Here is an 18,861-nt window from a genome sequence, read left to right as displayed (position 1 = left end):
CCGGAGTTGTTGTTGTTGTCATGCCGGCAGAGGTCGCGTCCGAATTCTCGCGTGCCCTCTGGTGGACGAGACTCTACTTGCAGCAACTACCGTCCGTGACGCGCCGTGCCAATGTGCGCCTCCCGCAATCTTTCTGGTGGCTACTACACTCCTCCTCCTTCGGGGGGTGATGCCACTGTGATCCACTGCATCGGAAGGTGGAGCGACGGGCAGGAGCGATGACCTCCACATCCATTGGATGGCCGGAGTCGAGGGGATCTGCCAACCCTCGAGCTGGAACCTTCGAATACGGCTGGAAGTGACCCACACGAAGAGGCCCCCGTTGTCCCACAACCGGAGCCCGGGACAGAACGGGCGACAAGCTGTTGAACTCCGGATCCTGTTCCACCCCGGGAGGGGCAAGACCCAGTGGCGGGGACGAAGGGGAAGGGACGACCACAGGTGAACCAACCTCCTGAGAAACCGGGCCCGCTAGGGGGGCCGGCTCTCGCTGGGGCATCTCGAACGATGGCGATGCCAGTGCCGGAGCTACTGGAGGCTGCCAAGGCTGAGAACCATCGCAGTGCGGCAGAGGCACAGCGGGGAGAGGAGGCAACGTCCCCTGCGAAACCAACACAGGTGCCAGCAATGGGGAAGCCGGTGTCCGAGAGGGCGGAGGGTGGGTGCCCGAACATGGACGTAGCTGATTTTGATGACGACGTACCACCCGGTCCCCCGCCTGCAAGGTATAGAGCTGGCGGCCATTTCGGCACAGGACCACCGCTGGTAGCCAACGTGGATTGCGACCAAACCCACGGGCCCAGACCGACATACCCAGTGGAAAACCAGGTACTCCGTTTTGTGAAGACTGGCGAGGACCAGGCCAGAGGAGGTGCAGCAGAGTCCTAGGTTGACGCCCATAGAGGAGCTCTGCGGGGCTGCGGTCTCCCACTGGTGTGGTCCGGTATGCCGTCAAGAAAAACGTCAATGCTTCCTCCGCAGGAAATTCGTGCATATACTTTTTCATCTGCGTCTTAAATGTGCGCACCATGCGCTCGGCTTCCCCATTCGATTGTGGATGGAAGGGGAGAGAGCAAACGTGCCGAATACCGAAGCGCCTACAAAAATCCTGGAAGGTCTGTGAAATAAACTGCGGTCCATTGTCCGAGACCAGGGTGATTGGCAGACCTTCCACAGAAAAGATTTTTGCTAGTGCCTGGATTGCAACTTCGGAAGTGGTTGAGGAGCAGCGGAACCACATATGGGAATCGAGAATAAGCATCAATGACAATGAGCCAAAAACCGTTGAGAAACGGGCCCGCAAAATCGATGTGAATACGTTCCCATGCTTGGGTTGCCGGTGGCCATGAAGAGAATGCCGCCCTGGGAGATGCTTGTTGGCTCGCACACTGGGAACAGGCAGCCACCAAGTGCTCAATTTCTCTGTCAATACCGGGCCAGTACACATGTCTGCGAGCCAAGGTTTTAGTACGGGAAACACCCCAGTGCCCCGCATGTAATAACGTGAGGACCTCCCGTTGTAAACTTGCAGGAACAACCACGCGAGGAGCTGTATCATCGGTAGCCAGAAGGAGAACGCCTTCCAAGACCGAGAGGCGGTCCCGTAGAAGAAAATAATTACGAAGAGGGTCCGAGGCCCGGCCCGGAGGGCGGGATGACCACCCCTGCTGAATGAGGCGAACTACTTGCCGGAGAACCGGGTCAGCTGCCGTTTCCCTGGCGACTCAAGAACTAGTGATCGGGAAGCCATCAACCGCTTGGCGGGACGCCACATCCAAATGAAAACACATAATCTCCTCTCGATCGAACGTAGGATCCGGGCCCACCGGAAGACGGGAAAGAGCGTCGGCGTTGGCATGCTGTCCTGTAGGGCGAAAATGAATGTCATAATGGTACTTAGAGAGGAACAAGGCCCAGCGCTGTAGTCTGTGGGCCGCCCTATCCGGAATCTGAGAGGCGGGGCCAAATAACGATATTAACGGCTTATGGTCAGTGATTAACTGAAACTTCGTGCCATACAAGAAAGGGTGAAACTTGGTAACAGCGTAGACAATAGCCAAAGCCTCTTTTTCCACCTGGGAGTAATGGGCCTGCGCGGGACTAAGCGTTTTAGACGCAAACGCCAGTGGTTGCTCGGAACCATCTGCGTTGCGATGGGCCAGGAGCGCCCCCACCCCATACTGCGAAGCGTCTGTAGCCAGGACCAATGGCTTACGGGGATCAAAAGTAGCCAAACAAGGGGCAGACGTGAGGAGGCCCTTCAACGAGGTGAACGCTCGCTCGCATGCAGGCGACCAATCAAAAGGAACACCCTTGCGCAGACGGCAGTACAGGGGGTGGGCTATAGCGGAAGCCCTGGGAATGAACCGGTGGTAATAGGCTATCTTGCCTAAAAAAGCTTGTAACTCTTTCAGCGAAGCGGGCCGAGGAAGGTTGACGATACCTTGGACCAAACTTCCTAGTGGCTGGATACTGTTCCGAGAGATGGTGTAGCCCACATACTCAATGGATGATTGAAAGAAGGTTGACTTATGCAGGTTGCAACGCAAGCCCACAGACCTGAATTTGAGAAAGAGGGTGTGATGGTTGTGCAAGTGTTCTTTCGTGCTGCAGCCTGTGACAATTATGTCATCCAGGTAATTAATACAATGAGGAATTGTCGACGTGACATGCTCGAGATAACGTTGGAATATCGCCAGGGCACTGGATATTCCAAAGGCCAACCGCTGGTATTGGTAAAGGCCAAACGGGGTGTTGAGGACCGCCAACCGTTTGGAGTCCTCATCAAGTGGTATCTGATGATAAGCCTCCGACAGATCGATTTTCGAAAAATATTGGCCTCCCGCCACGGAGGAGAACAATTCACCAGCACGAGGCAAAGGATAGGTGTCGACCACCAATTGGGAATTAATGGTGGCCTTGAAATCGCCACAAAGACGTAATTTTCCCGAGGGCTTCCTTACAATAACGAGGGGCGAAGCCTACTCACTGGAAGAAATGGGAAGAACGACCCCTAGGGCTGTCAGCCGGTCTAGCTCTTCCTTTACCTGAGGGCGGAGAGCCAAGGGGATCTGCCTCGCGCGTAGAAAACGCAGGCGAGGCGACGCCTTCAACGTTAAGTGAGCTTCAAAATCTGAAACACGCCCTAGGCCCTCCTCAAAAATATCTGGAAAGTCGGAGATCAAAGATTCCAATGATTGATAGGGAACGTCTTCGGAGACCAACTGTATGGTGTCAGCGATAGAAAAACCGAAAGCTTGAAAGGCATCCAGGCCAAAAAGGTTAGCTGAGCTCACATCACTGACAACAATAAAAGTAATAGGCCGAGTGACTGATTTGTAAGTCACGTCGGCAGTGAATTGACCCAGTAGGGGAATGAACTGTTCACCATAACCGCGTAGACGCTGGTAAACTGGTGCCAACGGGGGCGATCCAAGGTCGGAATACGTTTGTGCATTCAACAACGAAACTGCCGCACCCGTATCGACATGCAGTTGTAACCGGCGCGACCGAACCGACACCTCGATAAAGAGTTTGCGTGCCGATGCGTCGGGAGCCTGGCCCGATGAAACTTCCTGAATGTCAACGTCTATGTCCTCTGTACCTGCTTCCTTCGATTCTTTTGAGGCTGAGCGGCAAACTTTAGCAATGTGACCTTTTCTATTACATTTGCGACAAACGGCCCAACGCTGGGGGCACTCTGACCGATCATGATGTATATTGCACGACGCACAGGACGGCAACAGGGGCCGGCGGCCGGAATTCTGTTTACGCGCCGTGCGGGAGCGGCCGTAACAGCCGGATTGAACCGCTCGCACGTCGTCCACCCCCGACACAGTGGACGCGGCCGCGCCGCCCCGATCCTCCGCGACGTTGCACCACGCTTCCAGCTGTTGACCTGCTGCGTGAGAGACTTCATACGATTGAGCAATGGACAGGACTTCCTCGAGGGAAGGGTTTTCTAACTGCAGGGCCCATTGCCGGACCTCCCTATCAGGGGCCGAACAAACAATGACGTCGCGTACCATAACGTGGGCGTACGACTCTCGCGACTGCTCCGTGACAAAATGACACTTGCGACTAAGACTGTGCAGGGTAGCGGCCCACGCCCGGTAAGACTGATGGGGCTGTTTCTTGCATTGATAGAACTCGACCCCAGCCGCCACAACATGCGTGCGGCGGCGATAATATGAAGACAGCAATGAACACAATGCGTCAAAAGACAAGGACGAGGGTTCCTGCAACGGCGCTAGCTGCCGCAAAACTTGATACAGCGAGGGAGATATCCAAGACAAGAAGAGAGCAAGACATACCTCCGCATCGGAAACATGAAACGCCTGGAAATGCTGCCGAAGGCGATGTTCCTATGCGTCCCAATCCTCCGCCGTCTCGTCATACGGGGGAAAGGGAGGAGGGAAAGGCGCAGGAGCAGACGGTGTGGAGAGCAACGCCAGAAGCACTTGTTTCATGGTGGCCATGAGTTCCGTCTGCTGCGCAACCAAAACTCGCACCAAATCCTCCATGCCGTGGAGAAGCTGCGAAACCGGAACAACGACGCAACACGCGAAAGAATGACCCTACTCGTCGCCAATTGTGTAGTAACACTGTTCACGTTTACGTCGCACTGCACTTAGCGTAGACCAGGACTGTGTCCTAGGCATACCCGATCTTGACTGACTGGGCACAGCCCGTGCTGCCGGAGTTGTTGTTGTTGTTGTTGTTGTTGTCATGCCGGCAGAGGTTGCGTCCAAATTCTCGCGTGCCCTCTGGTGGACGGGACTCTACTTGCGGCAACTACCGTCCGTGACGCGCCGTGCCAATGTGCGCCTCCCGCGATCTTTCTGGTGGCTACATGATCTGCATGTAGACACCTCATGCCACATACCTCTGAAAACCTACCAAGAACTTGCCAAATCCATGCCTCACATAATCATTGCTATATTGTGTTCCAACTGTGGACCAACATGCTATTAAACAGTGAGTCCTGTTTTGATTCACCAGTGTATGTACATAAGAACAAAAACATCGAGTAATGAATATGTAATTAACTTGTCCCCCATTGAACCATGGACCTTGCCATCAGTGGGGTAGCTTGCACGCTTCAATGGTGCAGATAGCCATACTGTAGGTGCAACCAAAACGGAGGCGTATCTGCTGTGCGGCCAGACTAACATGTGGCTCCTGAAGTGGGGTAAGCAGCCTTTCCAGTAGTTGCAGGAGCAAAAGTCTGGATGACTGATCTGGCCTTATAAAATCAACCAAAATGGCCTTGCTGTGCTGGTGCTGCGAACAGCTGAAAGCAATGGGAAATTACAGCGGTAATTGTTTGCGACAGCATGCACCTCTACTGTACAATTAAATGATGGCACCCTCTCCCGTAAAACATTCCCAAGGTAAAAAGTCCCCCTTATGGCTCTCCGAGCAGGAACTCTTCAGGAGAAAGAAAACTGGAGTTCTACAGATTAGAGTGTTAAATGTAAGATCCCTTAATCAGCAGATAGGTTAAAAATTTTAAAAGGGAAATGTATAGGTTGAAGTTAGATATAGGGGGAATTAGTGAAGTTCAGTGACAGAAGGAACAGGATTTCCTGTCAGATGAATACAGGGTTATAAATACAAAGTAAAATAGGGGTAAAGCAGGGGTGGATTAAATAAAGAGTAGTGAATGCATGATCACAGCCAAGAGTGACACAAAACCCACACCTACCACAGTCATACAAGTTTATAAGCCAGCTAGCCCCACAGATGAAGAGGAGATCTATGATGAGATAACAGAAATTATTCAGATATTTAGGGGATATAAAAATTTAATTGTGGTGAAGGACTGGACTTCGACAGTAGGGAAAGGAAGAGAAGGAAACATTGTACATGAATATGGGAAGGGCAAAAGGAATGAAAGTTGTCTGGTAGAATTTTGCACAGAGCATAATTTAATCATCAGTGATACTTGATTTAAGAATCAAGAAAAACGACTGTATAACCGTGAAGATGCTGGAAGGTTTCAGATTGATTGCATAATGGCAAGACAGAGATTTCTGAACCAGATTTTAAATTGTAGAACATTTGAGGGGCCAGATGTGGAATCTGACCACAATTTATTGGTTAAGAACTGTAGATTAAAACTGAAGAAATTGCAAAAAGATAAGAAATTAAGAAGATAAGACCTGGATAAGCTGAAAGAATGAGAGTTTGTTGAGAGTTTCACAGGGTGCATTAAGCAATGGTTGACTAGAACAGGGGAAATAAATGCAGCAGACATTGGATGGGTAGCTTTGACAGATGAAATAGTGAAAGCAGCAGATGATCAAATAGACAAAAAGATAAGGCCTACTAGAAATCATCAGATAACACAGTAGATATTTAATTTCACTGGAGAAAGCACAATATATAAAAATACAGGAAAAGAAACACGGGACAGGGCACATAAACGTTTAAAAATGAGATTGACAGACAGCGGAAAGCAGGAACAGCTAGAGCACAAGTGCAAGGATTCAGAAGCATATTTCATAAGGGGATAGATAGATATTGCCCAGAGGAAAATTAAAAAGGCCTTTGGGGAAAAGAGCAACAGCTTTATGAATACTAAGAGCTTGTACAGAAAACCAATCCTAAGCAAAGAAAGGGAAGATGAAAGGGGGAAGGAGTATATAGAGGGTCTTTACATGGGAGATGTATTTGAGGGCAATATTACAGAAATCAAAGAGGATGTAGATGATGGGAGATGTGGTACTGCAAGAAGAATCTGACACAGCACTGAAAGACCTAAGTCAAAACAAGACTTCAAAAGTGGACAACATTCCGTTGAAACAACTGATGGCCTTGGGAGAGCCAGCCATGACAAAAAAATCTTCCATCTGATGAACAATATGTATGAGATGGGCAAAATACCCTCAGAGTTCAAGAAGAATATAATGATTCCAGTACAAACAAAGCAGGTGCTGGCAGGTGTGAAAATTATCAAACTACTGGTCCAATAAGTCATGACTGCAAAACACTAACACGAATTCTTTACAGAAGACTGTAAAAACTCGTATAAGCCAGTCTCGGGGAAAATCAATTTGGATTTCGGAGAAATCTAGAAACACATAAGGCCTACAACTTCTCTTAGTGGATGTGTTATGGAAAGATGAACCTACATTTATAGCATTTGTAAACTTAGAGAAAGCTTTTGACAGCGCTGACTGAAGTACTCTCTTCAAAATCCTGAAGGTAGCTGGGGTAAAATACATAGAGCAAAAGGCTATTTACAATTTGTACAGAAACCAAACGACAGTTATAAGAGTCGAGAGGCAAAAACGGAAGCACTGGTTAAGAATGGTGTGACACAGGGCTGTAACCTATCCCCAATGTTATTCAATCTGCACAATGAGCAAGCAGTAAAGGAAAGAAAAAAAATTGGAGTAGGCATTAAAGTTCTGGGAGAAGAACTTTCAAGGCTTGTCGAAAACATTGTAATTCTGTCAGAGACAGTAAAGGAGTTGGATGAGCAAATGAACAGAAAGGACAGTGTCTGGAAAGGAGCATCTAAGATGAACATCAACAAAAGCAAAACGAGGATAATGGAATGTAGTCAAATTAAATCAGATGGTGCTGAGGGAATTACATTAGAAACAAGACACTTAAAGTAGTAGATGAGTTTTGCTATTTGGGCAGCAAAATAAATGATGATAGCTGAAGTACAGAGGATATAAAATGTACGCTGGCAATTTGTTAACATTGAACCTGACTAGAGGAAGCAATCAGTCGATAGGAGACATTCTGAGACACCAACGGTTCACCAATTTAGTATTGGAGGCAAGCATGGTGGTTAAAAATTGTAGAGAGATACCAAGAGATGAATACAGTAATCAGATTCAGAAGGATGTAGGGTGCAGTAGTTATTCCAAGACAAAGATGATTGCACAGGATAGATTAGCATGGAAAGCTACATCAAACCAGTCTTTGGACTGAAGACCACAACAACAACAATTAATTTGTTTATAGAATGGGTATTCGGGGCCCACGTGATCCGTTTCAGTGGCTTCCAGGTGTCAGGGAGGTGACAGTGTATAACTTGTGTTTGTCATTAATCGAGTGCCATGCTCTGCTTTCAGGGCACTGAATCTCTGGATTCAACAGATGTTAACTATTATAAATGAAAAGACAAAGGTGATATATAACTGATGATTCTTGTAATAACATGTCACCAGTGGTATGTTATTAATGAGGATGTCAGCCCTCAAGTTTAAAATTACTGGTACATAACATATCTTCATACAAATAAATTGAAAGCTGTTGTCCAGATTGAAGTAGACATCACGTAAAGAATAATAATGTTATCAAACATAAGAAAAACCAAGTGTATGGAACGGAACATACATTGGAAAAACTGCAGTTTACGACTTTGGACAGAATCTGATGGCCTAAACTTATTATGGAAACTAAACTGCTTCACATAAAAGTGTAGTGAAACATTAAAGCCAATATAAAGGAAGGTGAGTTCTCATAAGCTAGTGCCTAGGAGCAATTCCAATCACCTCCAAATAAAGGAGGGAGATACTGGTGGAAGTAAAGTCGTGAGAGCGGGCTATGAGTTTTGCCAGGACAGCTCAGTCATTATTAACATTCAATTTTGCAATGTGTGTATTTTTACAGTATCTGTATAATACTATACAATGTGCTTCAGAAGCACACATGTATGTTTGAAGGAGCAGTCAAGGCTGATGATCTACAGGCATATGAAACAGAAGAGATATATTCGCAAATTGCGAATATGGTTAGGCATCAGCTGCAAAAATTTTCATGTGTCACTAATAAATTGTACTGCTGAGCCTATTAGCTTTCACAATATGCAAATACATCTCTTCTATTAAGAACGTAGCCCATGACGGTCCTGGTTCTAGGTTCAAGTCCAAATCTGAAATACAGTTTTAATTTGCCATGAAGTTTTTAACAAGAATGAAATTCTGTATACTGATTGTCTGGTTAAACTTTTTGACAAAATCGCAAGTAAATACACAAAGTGAAATATTCTAGTAATAAGTGACAAGGAATAGGAGAAGAAGGATCAGAAAAATATAAAAAATAATTGCTACTGATAAACCTATCAGGGTATAAGGTCATGGTCTACGAAACTCCTTTGTTCCTAATGTTTCATTCAGAACTGTGCTGGACATCTTCAGACCCAAGACATAATGGAGGAGCAAAGCCTCTGAAGATACCCAGTGCAGTTCTGCACAAAAAGTTATGATAAGAAGACTCATGGACCACGACCTTATACCCAAAAGGCTTATCAACAGCAGTGTCATCTGGTCATGAAAGCCTTGATTCGATCATAACAAAATAATGTTGGAGAGAAGGAAGTGCATCAGAGTATTTTTACACTGTATGCTACTTATTAAAGTTTATAAAGTGTTGCCTGCAAATTACATTAAAAGTGTCAGTGCATTATTAATGAAAAGGCAATGCCAGATTAAAAGCCGACATTGTAGTTATTGGTTTCAAATGTTTGGCTGGTCTTAAGATTGGGGTCCTTTTGAGAATTGAGTATAGCAGCAACATGCAGTTCACTGACTGCAGTGTACCAGAAGCAGATACAATGGCCTGGACGCATATGGAGGGTCACGTAAATCAACTACAAGGAAATCTGCATGGAAACAAAATTTGCATATGACTTACAGTTCTGGCTGACCATAGGTGGATTTTATAAGAAATTTAGGCAGTCACAAGGGGGTGATTCCATAAGTATGCAAAAAGATAAGCATAAAAGAGTAAGAAGTTCAGATACTAATGCTATGATGAACAAACGGACATTTCTCTTTCAACTAAATGTACGGAAATCTTAATAATGATAATATATGTTCGACACATTACAATCAGCTGATTTATTTTTTTCTGATTACATATAGGCTACAATATGATAGAAGTTTCTGAGTGTAGTAAACACATCTTCATGCAGTTTCGTCGATCAACTAAGAGATACACTGAGCAAATTAAATAGTGTATGTATAGAAGATATGTTGAGCAGCTCACTTTACAAGCAAGAACATAAAGAGGACACTCTCAACAGATACATCATTGTTGAGGTACAGGATTATGAAGCATGAAAGTCAAGAAGTCCCTGTGAGAAGCTATACTGATGATGTGATATCTGTGCCTGTGTTATATAAATCAGCCAACATGCTCATATAAGCAATAAGTCAGCCAACTGGAATATGTCAAAAATATGGTTTAATAAATACAGTTGAAAACTCTGGGGTAAAATGGCTAAAAAAAGAAACAGGAAGCACACAGTAGAAGGAACAACGATCACAACCAGTTAAATACTAAAATAGATGCGAAAGAGTTCCTTTCGCTAGGCAGTAATGCTGTACACAGGGTACATATGTTACAGGTTAAAACAGATGAAGTTTTTTTCCCTTTTACAAGAGAAAACTGATAGTGAAAAAAATTTGCCTCAAACATAGCTATAGTTCTTTTAAGTTCATGAAGACACACACCAAGCATGTCTATGAGAAATGACATTGAAAGCAGGATAATGTGTTACTGATCAGACTTCGTATGCATTTCGCATTAACAGGATCTGCAAAAATTGAAAAAGGAGGAGTAGGTCACTAGCTTTTGCACAGAAGCTAGAAATGGCAACCATCTAAATCTGTACATTATCTGATCAAAGTATCTGGACAACCCTAAGTAATGAAGAATTGAACCAAGACCAGGTAGACCTCAAGCGCTGATGGACATGGATCACTGAGCACTGCGAATAGTGGCTGTAAAAATGTGTGTGAAATCAGTGGCAGGAATCACTTGTGAGGTCCAAATTGTTACCATTAGTCCAATTAGCACAATGCCTGTGTGTAGAGCATCAAAAATAAGGGGTACAACAGTTGAAGAGCTCCAATACTAAGTAATGCTGGAAGTGGTGGTAAAAGTGACACAACTGGGCAGTGGATAACTGGAAACAAGTGATTTGATGTCATGAATCACACTACACCTAGTGCAATCCATTGCAATTGTTTGGGTTTGATGAAGTGGTGAATGTTACCTGCCATCACGAGTAGTTACAAAGTGAAGTATGGAGGAAGTGGTGTTATGGTATGGGGGCGTTTTTTGTGGTTAAGATGTGGTCTCCTTATTGTGCTTAAGAAAAGGTTAGATGCTGGCTCTTGAGGAAGAATGGACTACCATTCATCCACAGACATTCAGACACCCCATTGAAAGTGTCTCCAGAAGAGTTCAAACTGTCGAAGAAGAAGATGGGCACACTCTATATTAATGTCCACTAACAGGTGTCCGCACACGTTTGATCAGATAGTGTAGTTTGTGAATCATTAGGAAGTGTGTGGCAAGGGCATTTCTTATTGTACTAGATATTAACGTTTCTTCTTTTTCATTCATGGACGCCATGTTAGAAGAAAGACTGCTTTTACCTATTTTGCAAGCAATTATTAGCCCAATTTTACCTTCGAAACCTCTACATGAACAATTTGTACTGAGGTGACAAATATATATAATTTCTGACCTAGAAGATGGTTATGGATAATCTAAACAGGTTCTTGTGATCTATATGCCATATTTCCTCTATCACAGAATTTCAATGTTTCTCTTGCACTGCCTCGACATTCAAAGAAGACTGTAGTCATTCACACTATCTTCTTTGTATGTATTCAATGTCCTCTTAGTGCAAACTGTCATACATTTATGTAATTTTCAAGTATGGGCTACACTAGTATTTCACAGACGATCCAACTTCTATACAAACTGCAGTAATCTACAATGAACTGGAACCTGATTTACTTTACCTACAATTTGGATACATCATCATTCTTTTGTATCTCTAGATGCTGTTGCTTTGTTACTGTACAACATGACTGACTCTATTCGTAACTCATTAAATCTAGTGTCATATGATACCAAGCTTTTATGTTTCTTGAAATGTACAATCTTGTGCAGAGTTAATTGCCAATCTTTGCACCTGCCTGAATTTAGTCAAGACTTAGTTGGATATTGTTAAAATTTTTACCTATCATTTGAACTGTTCAACAGCTTGGTGTATACGTGGCTAAGAAAATTTAGTGCCTGCAGAAACTCCACAGTACTACACCAATACTTAAACAGTATGTTTATAATCTTCCTGGGTTTGAGAAAAACCACATACGAGGCTAAAATAATGTAATTTGGTATTTTATAAAAAAGTGCGACAAAGCATGTCTGGCAAAGAAAATGATTGGCACCATGCACGGGTATGCTGGTGAAAAACAGGAGTTAAGAGACATACAATCTTTTTTATGTGACCTTTTTTGTCAATCGGTGGTTACCCCGCATAGTGAGTGGCTGTCAGAAATAATATCATAATAGAATTTTAATTATTAAATAGCACAGTATTTCTTTCAATTATTATGGCTAGAGAGGGGAAAACTGCTTACTAAAGATGAAAACCATAGTGGTGAGATATGAAATGGATTAAATAAATGGAGACTACGTAGTAGGCTATGAGTAGCTCAACATCAAAAGGTTAAGAAATGTGGCATTAACTTAGGTTTTATTGTCTATTGGGGCACAATAAGCTCAAGAAATGAGTTTTTTAATCATTGAATTTTTTAATAAACACATATTTATGGAAGTTTATTATTTATTATTCAGCAAGCATGGTGAAGATTGTGGTGTGACTGACATCACCTATCAGCAGCTGTTATCTAATGAAGGGCAAGTAATATTTAAGTAAATAAATCCAACCAATTCCTGCCAATATCAAAATGCACCATCATGGATTTATTATTGCTGCCTGACAGATGAAAATGAACGGACATTGCATAGTCTCTGGCATCCGGAAAAAAAAAAAGCAGACTCCATCATCCAACTACAGCAGTGATAGTAAATTCACCTTCCTTTGCTGATGACCCTCCGAGTTAGTCCTAACAATGTAGTTATTTCTGTGAAACATTTAAATGAGTTTAGGAACTATTGAAATGAAACCCTCCATTGCATCTTGAAGGACTGCAGCATTCTCTCTACACGGGTGATGCTTGCTGCTAACAATTCTACTTACCCATTACTGTGTATCCACCCAGTCACACTACAAGCAGACATCCAGATAAGCTACAGACTTTTGAATTGGTATTTCCAGCAAACATCAGAGATGACATTCATTATGCTCTCCACCATACACTGTGCAGTGTAACTAGCTAAATGTACAACAGTACAGCAACCACTTTATTCTGGCATGTATTCATTTATCCAGGTTTTTTTTTTTTTTTTGGGCATACTCCGTGACACTGGTTTCAAGGGGAGAAAGGGATCAATGGAATATGGATCTTTATGGAATTCCACGGTCAACACTACCCGTAAAGGTAGGACAGCAAATGGAAAATCACTGATTCAACTGTTGGAATAAGTCACCTTGTCTTTGAATACTTGATTGGTGTTTGCAAAACATAATAATAAGTGCAAAATGGAAACATTTTATTGGAATTCTACAACAATTTTCATTTTCTTAACTGTTTTCAGCTTTTTAGGCCTACATCAGACGACAGCTGATGATGGACTATGACGATCAGCTAGTGGATGAATAAAAATTGTTGCACAACATAAAGGAAAAATATCTTTATTGATGAGGTAAGGTGCAAAATCTCCTGCAGTTGTCATCAATTTATATTTGTTTGCAGCTAGGGGCTAAAAAAAATGATGTTATTTTGGGACAGTTTCAGCAGGATGGATTTTGGGAATTATGGTAGCATGGAGGTTGTTTTGACAACCATAATGCTTTAGTAGGCATGCTCATACTGAAGATATTACACCCTTGCCTTCCTCCAATCTTTGAATTGACTAATCCGCGCAGTTATGCAGGGACCTACAGTGTAATGTAGAATATGAATCATAATGCAGCTTGGCATTTCTCATGCATACCAATAGTTATGACAAGTAAAATAAGCATTAAGCAACATGAACATTCCAATGACAGATTTAGGATTGGAAATTGGTCCTTTGGATTTGTAATCTGACACTTACCCACTATGAAACCACATCTCGTTCAAGTCAGACACAAGTTTGCCTATTCCTTATTTAATTCTGTCTTCCTGAAAAAGCAGGAACATTGTTTACAATAGAATTTGTTAATATTCCCCCAAGAGCCTCTAGGCAGAATGTGTACTGGCTACATTTGTTCAAAAACTAATAACCAGTAGCTAAAACTACACAACACATAATGAATGTGAAACAATATTATGGTTCTATTGCTAGATGGTGTCATTTGTCTTTGGCTATTCTCTTCACTATTCTTTTGTATGTCCAAATATAAACTCTTTTAATGTGCAATGACAATACACGGGTCTCTGTATTACAAGGATGAGGAAATTATGACAGTGTGCAGATGCAGTCACTAGTAAGACATAGTGGAATAATGCAAATCAAGCTGCACTTCTTTGAACTTTTTCAATATCCTCTGTCAGTAGCATCTGGTAAGGATCACATACTGTACAGCAATACTCCAGAAGAGAGCAAACAAATAATTTAAATATTTTTTAAATACTATTGAAGTGTGAATAACTACATGTACATAGTTAATTTGCAATTTATGCTTACGTGCTTGGCAGAGGGTTCATGAAATCACCTCAGACTCTCTCACATCGTTCCACTCTCAAATAGCATGAGACAAAAATAAATGCTTAAATCTTCCAGTGCAAGCTCTGATTTATTTTATTAAGGTAGATAGGAGTCAACAACATATTTTGGAAATTGGAGGGGAGAGTTTGTGATTTAAATTTCTGTAAAAAGATTTAATGGTTGTCATTCCAATTCATGTATCATATCTGTGCAACACTCATCCCTATTCCACAATAATGAAAAACTAGCTGTCTTTCTTTGTACTTTTCCAATGTCCGCCATCAATACCATCTGATATGGATCACACACTGTGAAGCAATACTACAGAAGAAGGTGAACAAATATAGCATAGGCAGTCTCTTTAGTAGACTTGTTGCATCTTGTGTGTGTTCTGCTCATAAAATGTAGTCTTTGGCTTGATTACATTGGCTGCAAAATGAACTACTTCAGTTCCAGAAAAATAACTTGTCTCTAGTTGCCCCTGTCCTGTCACAGTTTCACCAACTGTCATTTTTTCCTTCTTTTACAGTAACTTCAGAAAGTAAATTACAAGTGCCATCCCTCATTAAAACCATTGTGCAAAAACAGTGGCTCATTGTCAGAAGATAATGTGTGTTCCACCTTTTATACAGACACAATTCTACTGAAATGTGGATAACGGATGCACCAAAGTGCGCAATGAAAATTGCGTGGCAATTGTAAATGCACTCCAAACTTGAAGTACATGGGACAGTATGATTCTTGTTGGCAAAAGTCTAAATTTCACCATTAAATTCTTGCAGTATATGGGCAATGTCGCATCCAGTCATGTCAAAATGGTGCTACAATTTGACCAAAGCCGCACACATGGTAAGTCCAATTCTTCCAAAATGCAATTTCCAACTGAAAGAACATCTGGGGTAAAGAGATTTTCTAATGATGAGCATATTTATACAGTGGTTCATGATTGGCTGCAGGACTAAAGAGCGGATTTCTGTTGTTGAGGAAATAGTAGAACATTCTGAATGTTTCTTTCAAACATTGGAAAATCTAGGATGAAATAATCACATATTATGAAAAGGATAGATTACTCGACATATAGTGGAGATGCTGAGTTGCAGATAGGCACAATGAAGAGGCTGTCAAGCAAGTAAGTTTTCAGCCGCAAAGGCATTCATCAGAATTAGACTACACAAAACAAACACACACACACACACACACACACACACACACACACACACACACACACACATGCACGCAAACACAACTCACACACACACGATCACAGTCTCTGGCTGCTGAGGCTCCTTGTATCTGGTCATATTGACGTGTAGTGCAGCATTCAATAAATATTGGTTGGGCAGCCATAACAATACATAACCTACTTTTTGAAATTCCCTTGTAACTTCAAAGCTACAGTTTTAATTCTTGTGTTTAGATTTTGTCAATACTTGCACCAAACCTAGACTTAGGGATCAAAGTAAAACTGATCAATATACAAAGTCAAGATCACTACTATTAACTGGACAAAAAGGTATGTTAAATGCTGTAAGAGTAAGTACTGTGAAGATAATTTTGGGGGAAATCAGTTTTAATTTAAAGATAATGTTTTATGCTATCATTTCGAAAACCAATGTTTTTACAATATTATAGATGAAAGTAAAAAATTCTAAAAATAAATTACTGGTTTATGTTCATATCGTGAATTAAAATTTACACACAATAGTTTCCTGATACATAATCAGCTAGCAGTGACAAGATAACTGTGGTAAGTGAACTACTTCAGACTAGGTCAATTAAGTAATATCATCTTTCAGTAATTCAAAATACCAATCAGCATTAACATAGAAATAACTGATTAATTACTGAACAGTAACTGCCCATAAAATTGTTTTTCCTTTTTCAAGATTTTAAACATGGCTGCAGCAGCAACTGACGCCGCCTTTTGGCATAATTGTTTCATTATTCTCCAGTGCATGATGTAATTTTAGTAAGTACTAAAGATTGTGTGCCTGTATTACTTTAGCAATTTCACCGTTATTTAAGCTTCTGTTTCTCACTTTCGTTGATATGGCTTTTCTAATGAATGTGTCTTTCTATTCAGGAAATGTACTTCTGATGAAGGTATATTTATATGTACCGAAACCTTGGTCAAGAATTTTAATAAAAAAATTCTATCCTGCAACTGTTTTTGGCTGCCATCCTTCATTGTGAAGTTTTTCCTTTTATTCTCCTACATAAATGCTCACCATGGCCAGCATTCTTTTGGAGTATTCATTTTTGATATGTTGTTTACTATATCTCTTAACCCTCCCGCAATGCGCCGTTTCTTCAGAACTGGACTACAGGTAGGTTCATGTACATTTATACTTTGGTTTGAATTGGACCTGGAATGTTCATGAAATACCTGAAACAGACATCAAAAATTACTTACTAACAAAGAAACTGTGTTTGGGAGAACACGTTAATAATTCCCTGTTTCCTAAATATTTATAATCTTCCTGACTCACAAGTAGAGATTTTATTATGGTTACTGGATTTGGCACATTTAACAGACCATCTCAGATGTCCACAACAACAGCTTTAACAAAAAAGCATATTGTATAGAGTCCTGTGCTATGTCAAATTGTGGAAGACCTAAGGAAGATTTCTTTAAATGAATAGTAAAAAATCAACATCACAGCTCTCTATACTTCTGATGCTCGGGGGTAACAAATATGTTTTAGAAGAATACAGATATATAGTATAATCTGAGAATTTAAACTTGTTTTACTCTCATGTAATATCACATTATTTAGATGAATGAAACATGATGCTACCTACCACCAAGTTAATATGAAATTTAAGTGATACACATATTTCAGTCCACTGTCCTTACAGACTTACCTGCACATCTATTGTCACACTATGCTAATATAGACCCCCCCCCTTCCTGTCCCTCCCTACATGGGGGAGGGAAGGAGTAAGGCAGGCAGAGGGGATGTCTTCATCGTACAAATTTTATTTCATAATTCACCAAACTGTGCAGTACTAGCACTTTGTAGACCAGCCACTTAGAAGAATATCAGACCTACAGTCTGTCCAAAATTACTTTAGAATTGACAGTGAGGGCAGAAGCAGCACACGGGAAACCCATGGTGCAGGCCCAGGCCACTTTCCGCCAATACCATAACACCTACAGCTGCAGCAAATCCCCAAACTTGCCAAACCTTTACCCCAAACAACAATTCCTGCTTGCAGCGGGCTTCAGTTGCACCCAGCTTGCTGTCCTGTGTGATCGTTGCACCCTGTGACTTTCTGTGTGTTCATTATTACAGCTGCACAAGTTGTTACCATTATTCATTGTCACCACTATTCTTTGTTACCGATACTTGTTGTTATCATTATTTGTTGTTTCCATTATTCATTGTACGGTACTCAACGATGTTAGCGGGAAGTTCATTGAAAGTATTAAGTGGAAAAATTCATCGCTGTTCTCTTGAGCAGAGAACTGCCATATGAGGACAGTCAAGAGAAATGGTTTGCGCATTACGTGCCTACTTTGAAAATGAAAAACTTGATGAAGGCCTGGTGCTCTCTGCTAATGAAGCGATTGACAGAACTGCTGCACCTTTAAATACAAACAAAAATACTGTTGTGAAGATTGGGAAGGAAATGTTTGACAAAGAAAAGGAAGCTGAAGAATCATCGAAACTTAATGCCCTTGGAGAAAAACATTGTATGGATAAGCAGAATACAAATATCGATTTGTTTGCACAGGATGTGATTTGTCTTCATGTTTATGATTATTATCACAGGAAGGAACATATGATGATCAGGGCTTTGCTGGTCACACTTAAAGAATCAGGACTTTCTCAAGGCAGTCTCTCATCCTTGTCCACAGTTTTAAACAAGCTAGGCTTTCACTGTAAACATTTCAGTGGGCATAAGCTGATGATGGAGAGGGAGGATATAGGTGCATGGTGAAACTGCTTTTCACGGGACACCCATAGTACAAATATCGACGGTACGTGGGTCAGTTACTGGTCACGTCAAGCAAGGCTGGGTGGATGACACAGCTAACGAAACAATGGCAATGCCCAATGCCTTCTGGCAAGGGCGGCAGACTTATTTTCCTTCATGCAGACATCTCGCAAAGTTTTTTCCCAAACTGTCTCCTGCTTTTAAATCAAAGAAAACAGGAGATTATCACAAAGAAATGAAGCATCTTACATTTACAAAGTGGTTAGAATATTCACTAACATGAAATCTTCGAAAATAATAATTCAGATGTTGTTGGCAAGGTACCTACCATGACAAACT

General features: G+C 42.0%; 1 protein-coding gene across 1 annotated transcript in view; it reads right to left on the bottom strand.

The window, feature by feature from the left end:
• The window catches only part of LOC124777774 (serine-protein kinase ATM-like), a 470,606-nt gene that overhangs the window by 333,387 nt on the left and 118,358 nt on the right, over nucleotides 1-18,861 (bottom strand). Inside the window, exon 10 of the mRNA XM_047253284.1 lies at nucleotides 16,809-16,966. Coding sequence (XP_047109240.1) covers nucleotides 16,809-16,966 — 158 coding nt within the window. The remainder of the gene's footprint in view (nucleotides 1-16,808; nucleotides 16,967-18,861) is intronic.

The sequence above is a fragment of the Schistocerca piceifrons genome, chromosome 2 (assembly GCF_021461385.2).
Source record: "Schistocerca piceifrons isolate TAMUIC-IGC-003096 chromosome 2, iqSchPice1.1, whole genome shotgun sequence".
Lineage (NCBI taxonomy): Eukaryota > Metazoa > Arthropoda > Insecta > Orthoptera > Acrididae > Schistocerca > Schistocerca piceifrons.
The sequence above is the reverse complement of the archived record's forward strand: the minus strand, read 5'-3'. Positions and strand labels throughout refer to the sequence as shown.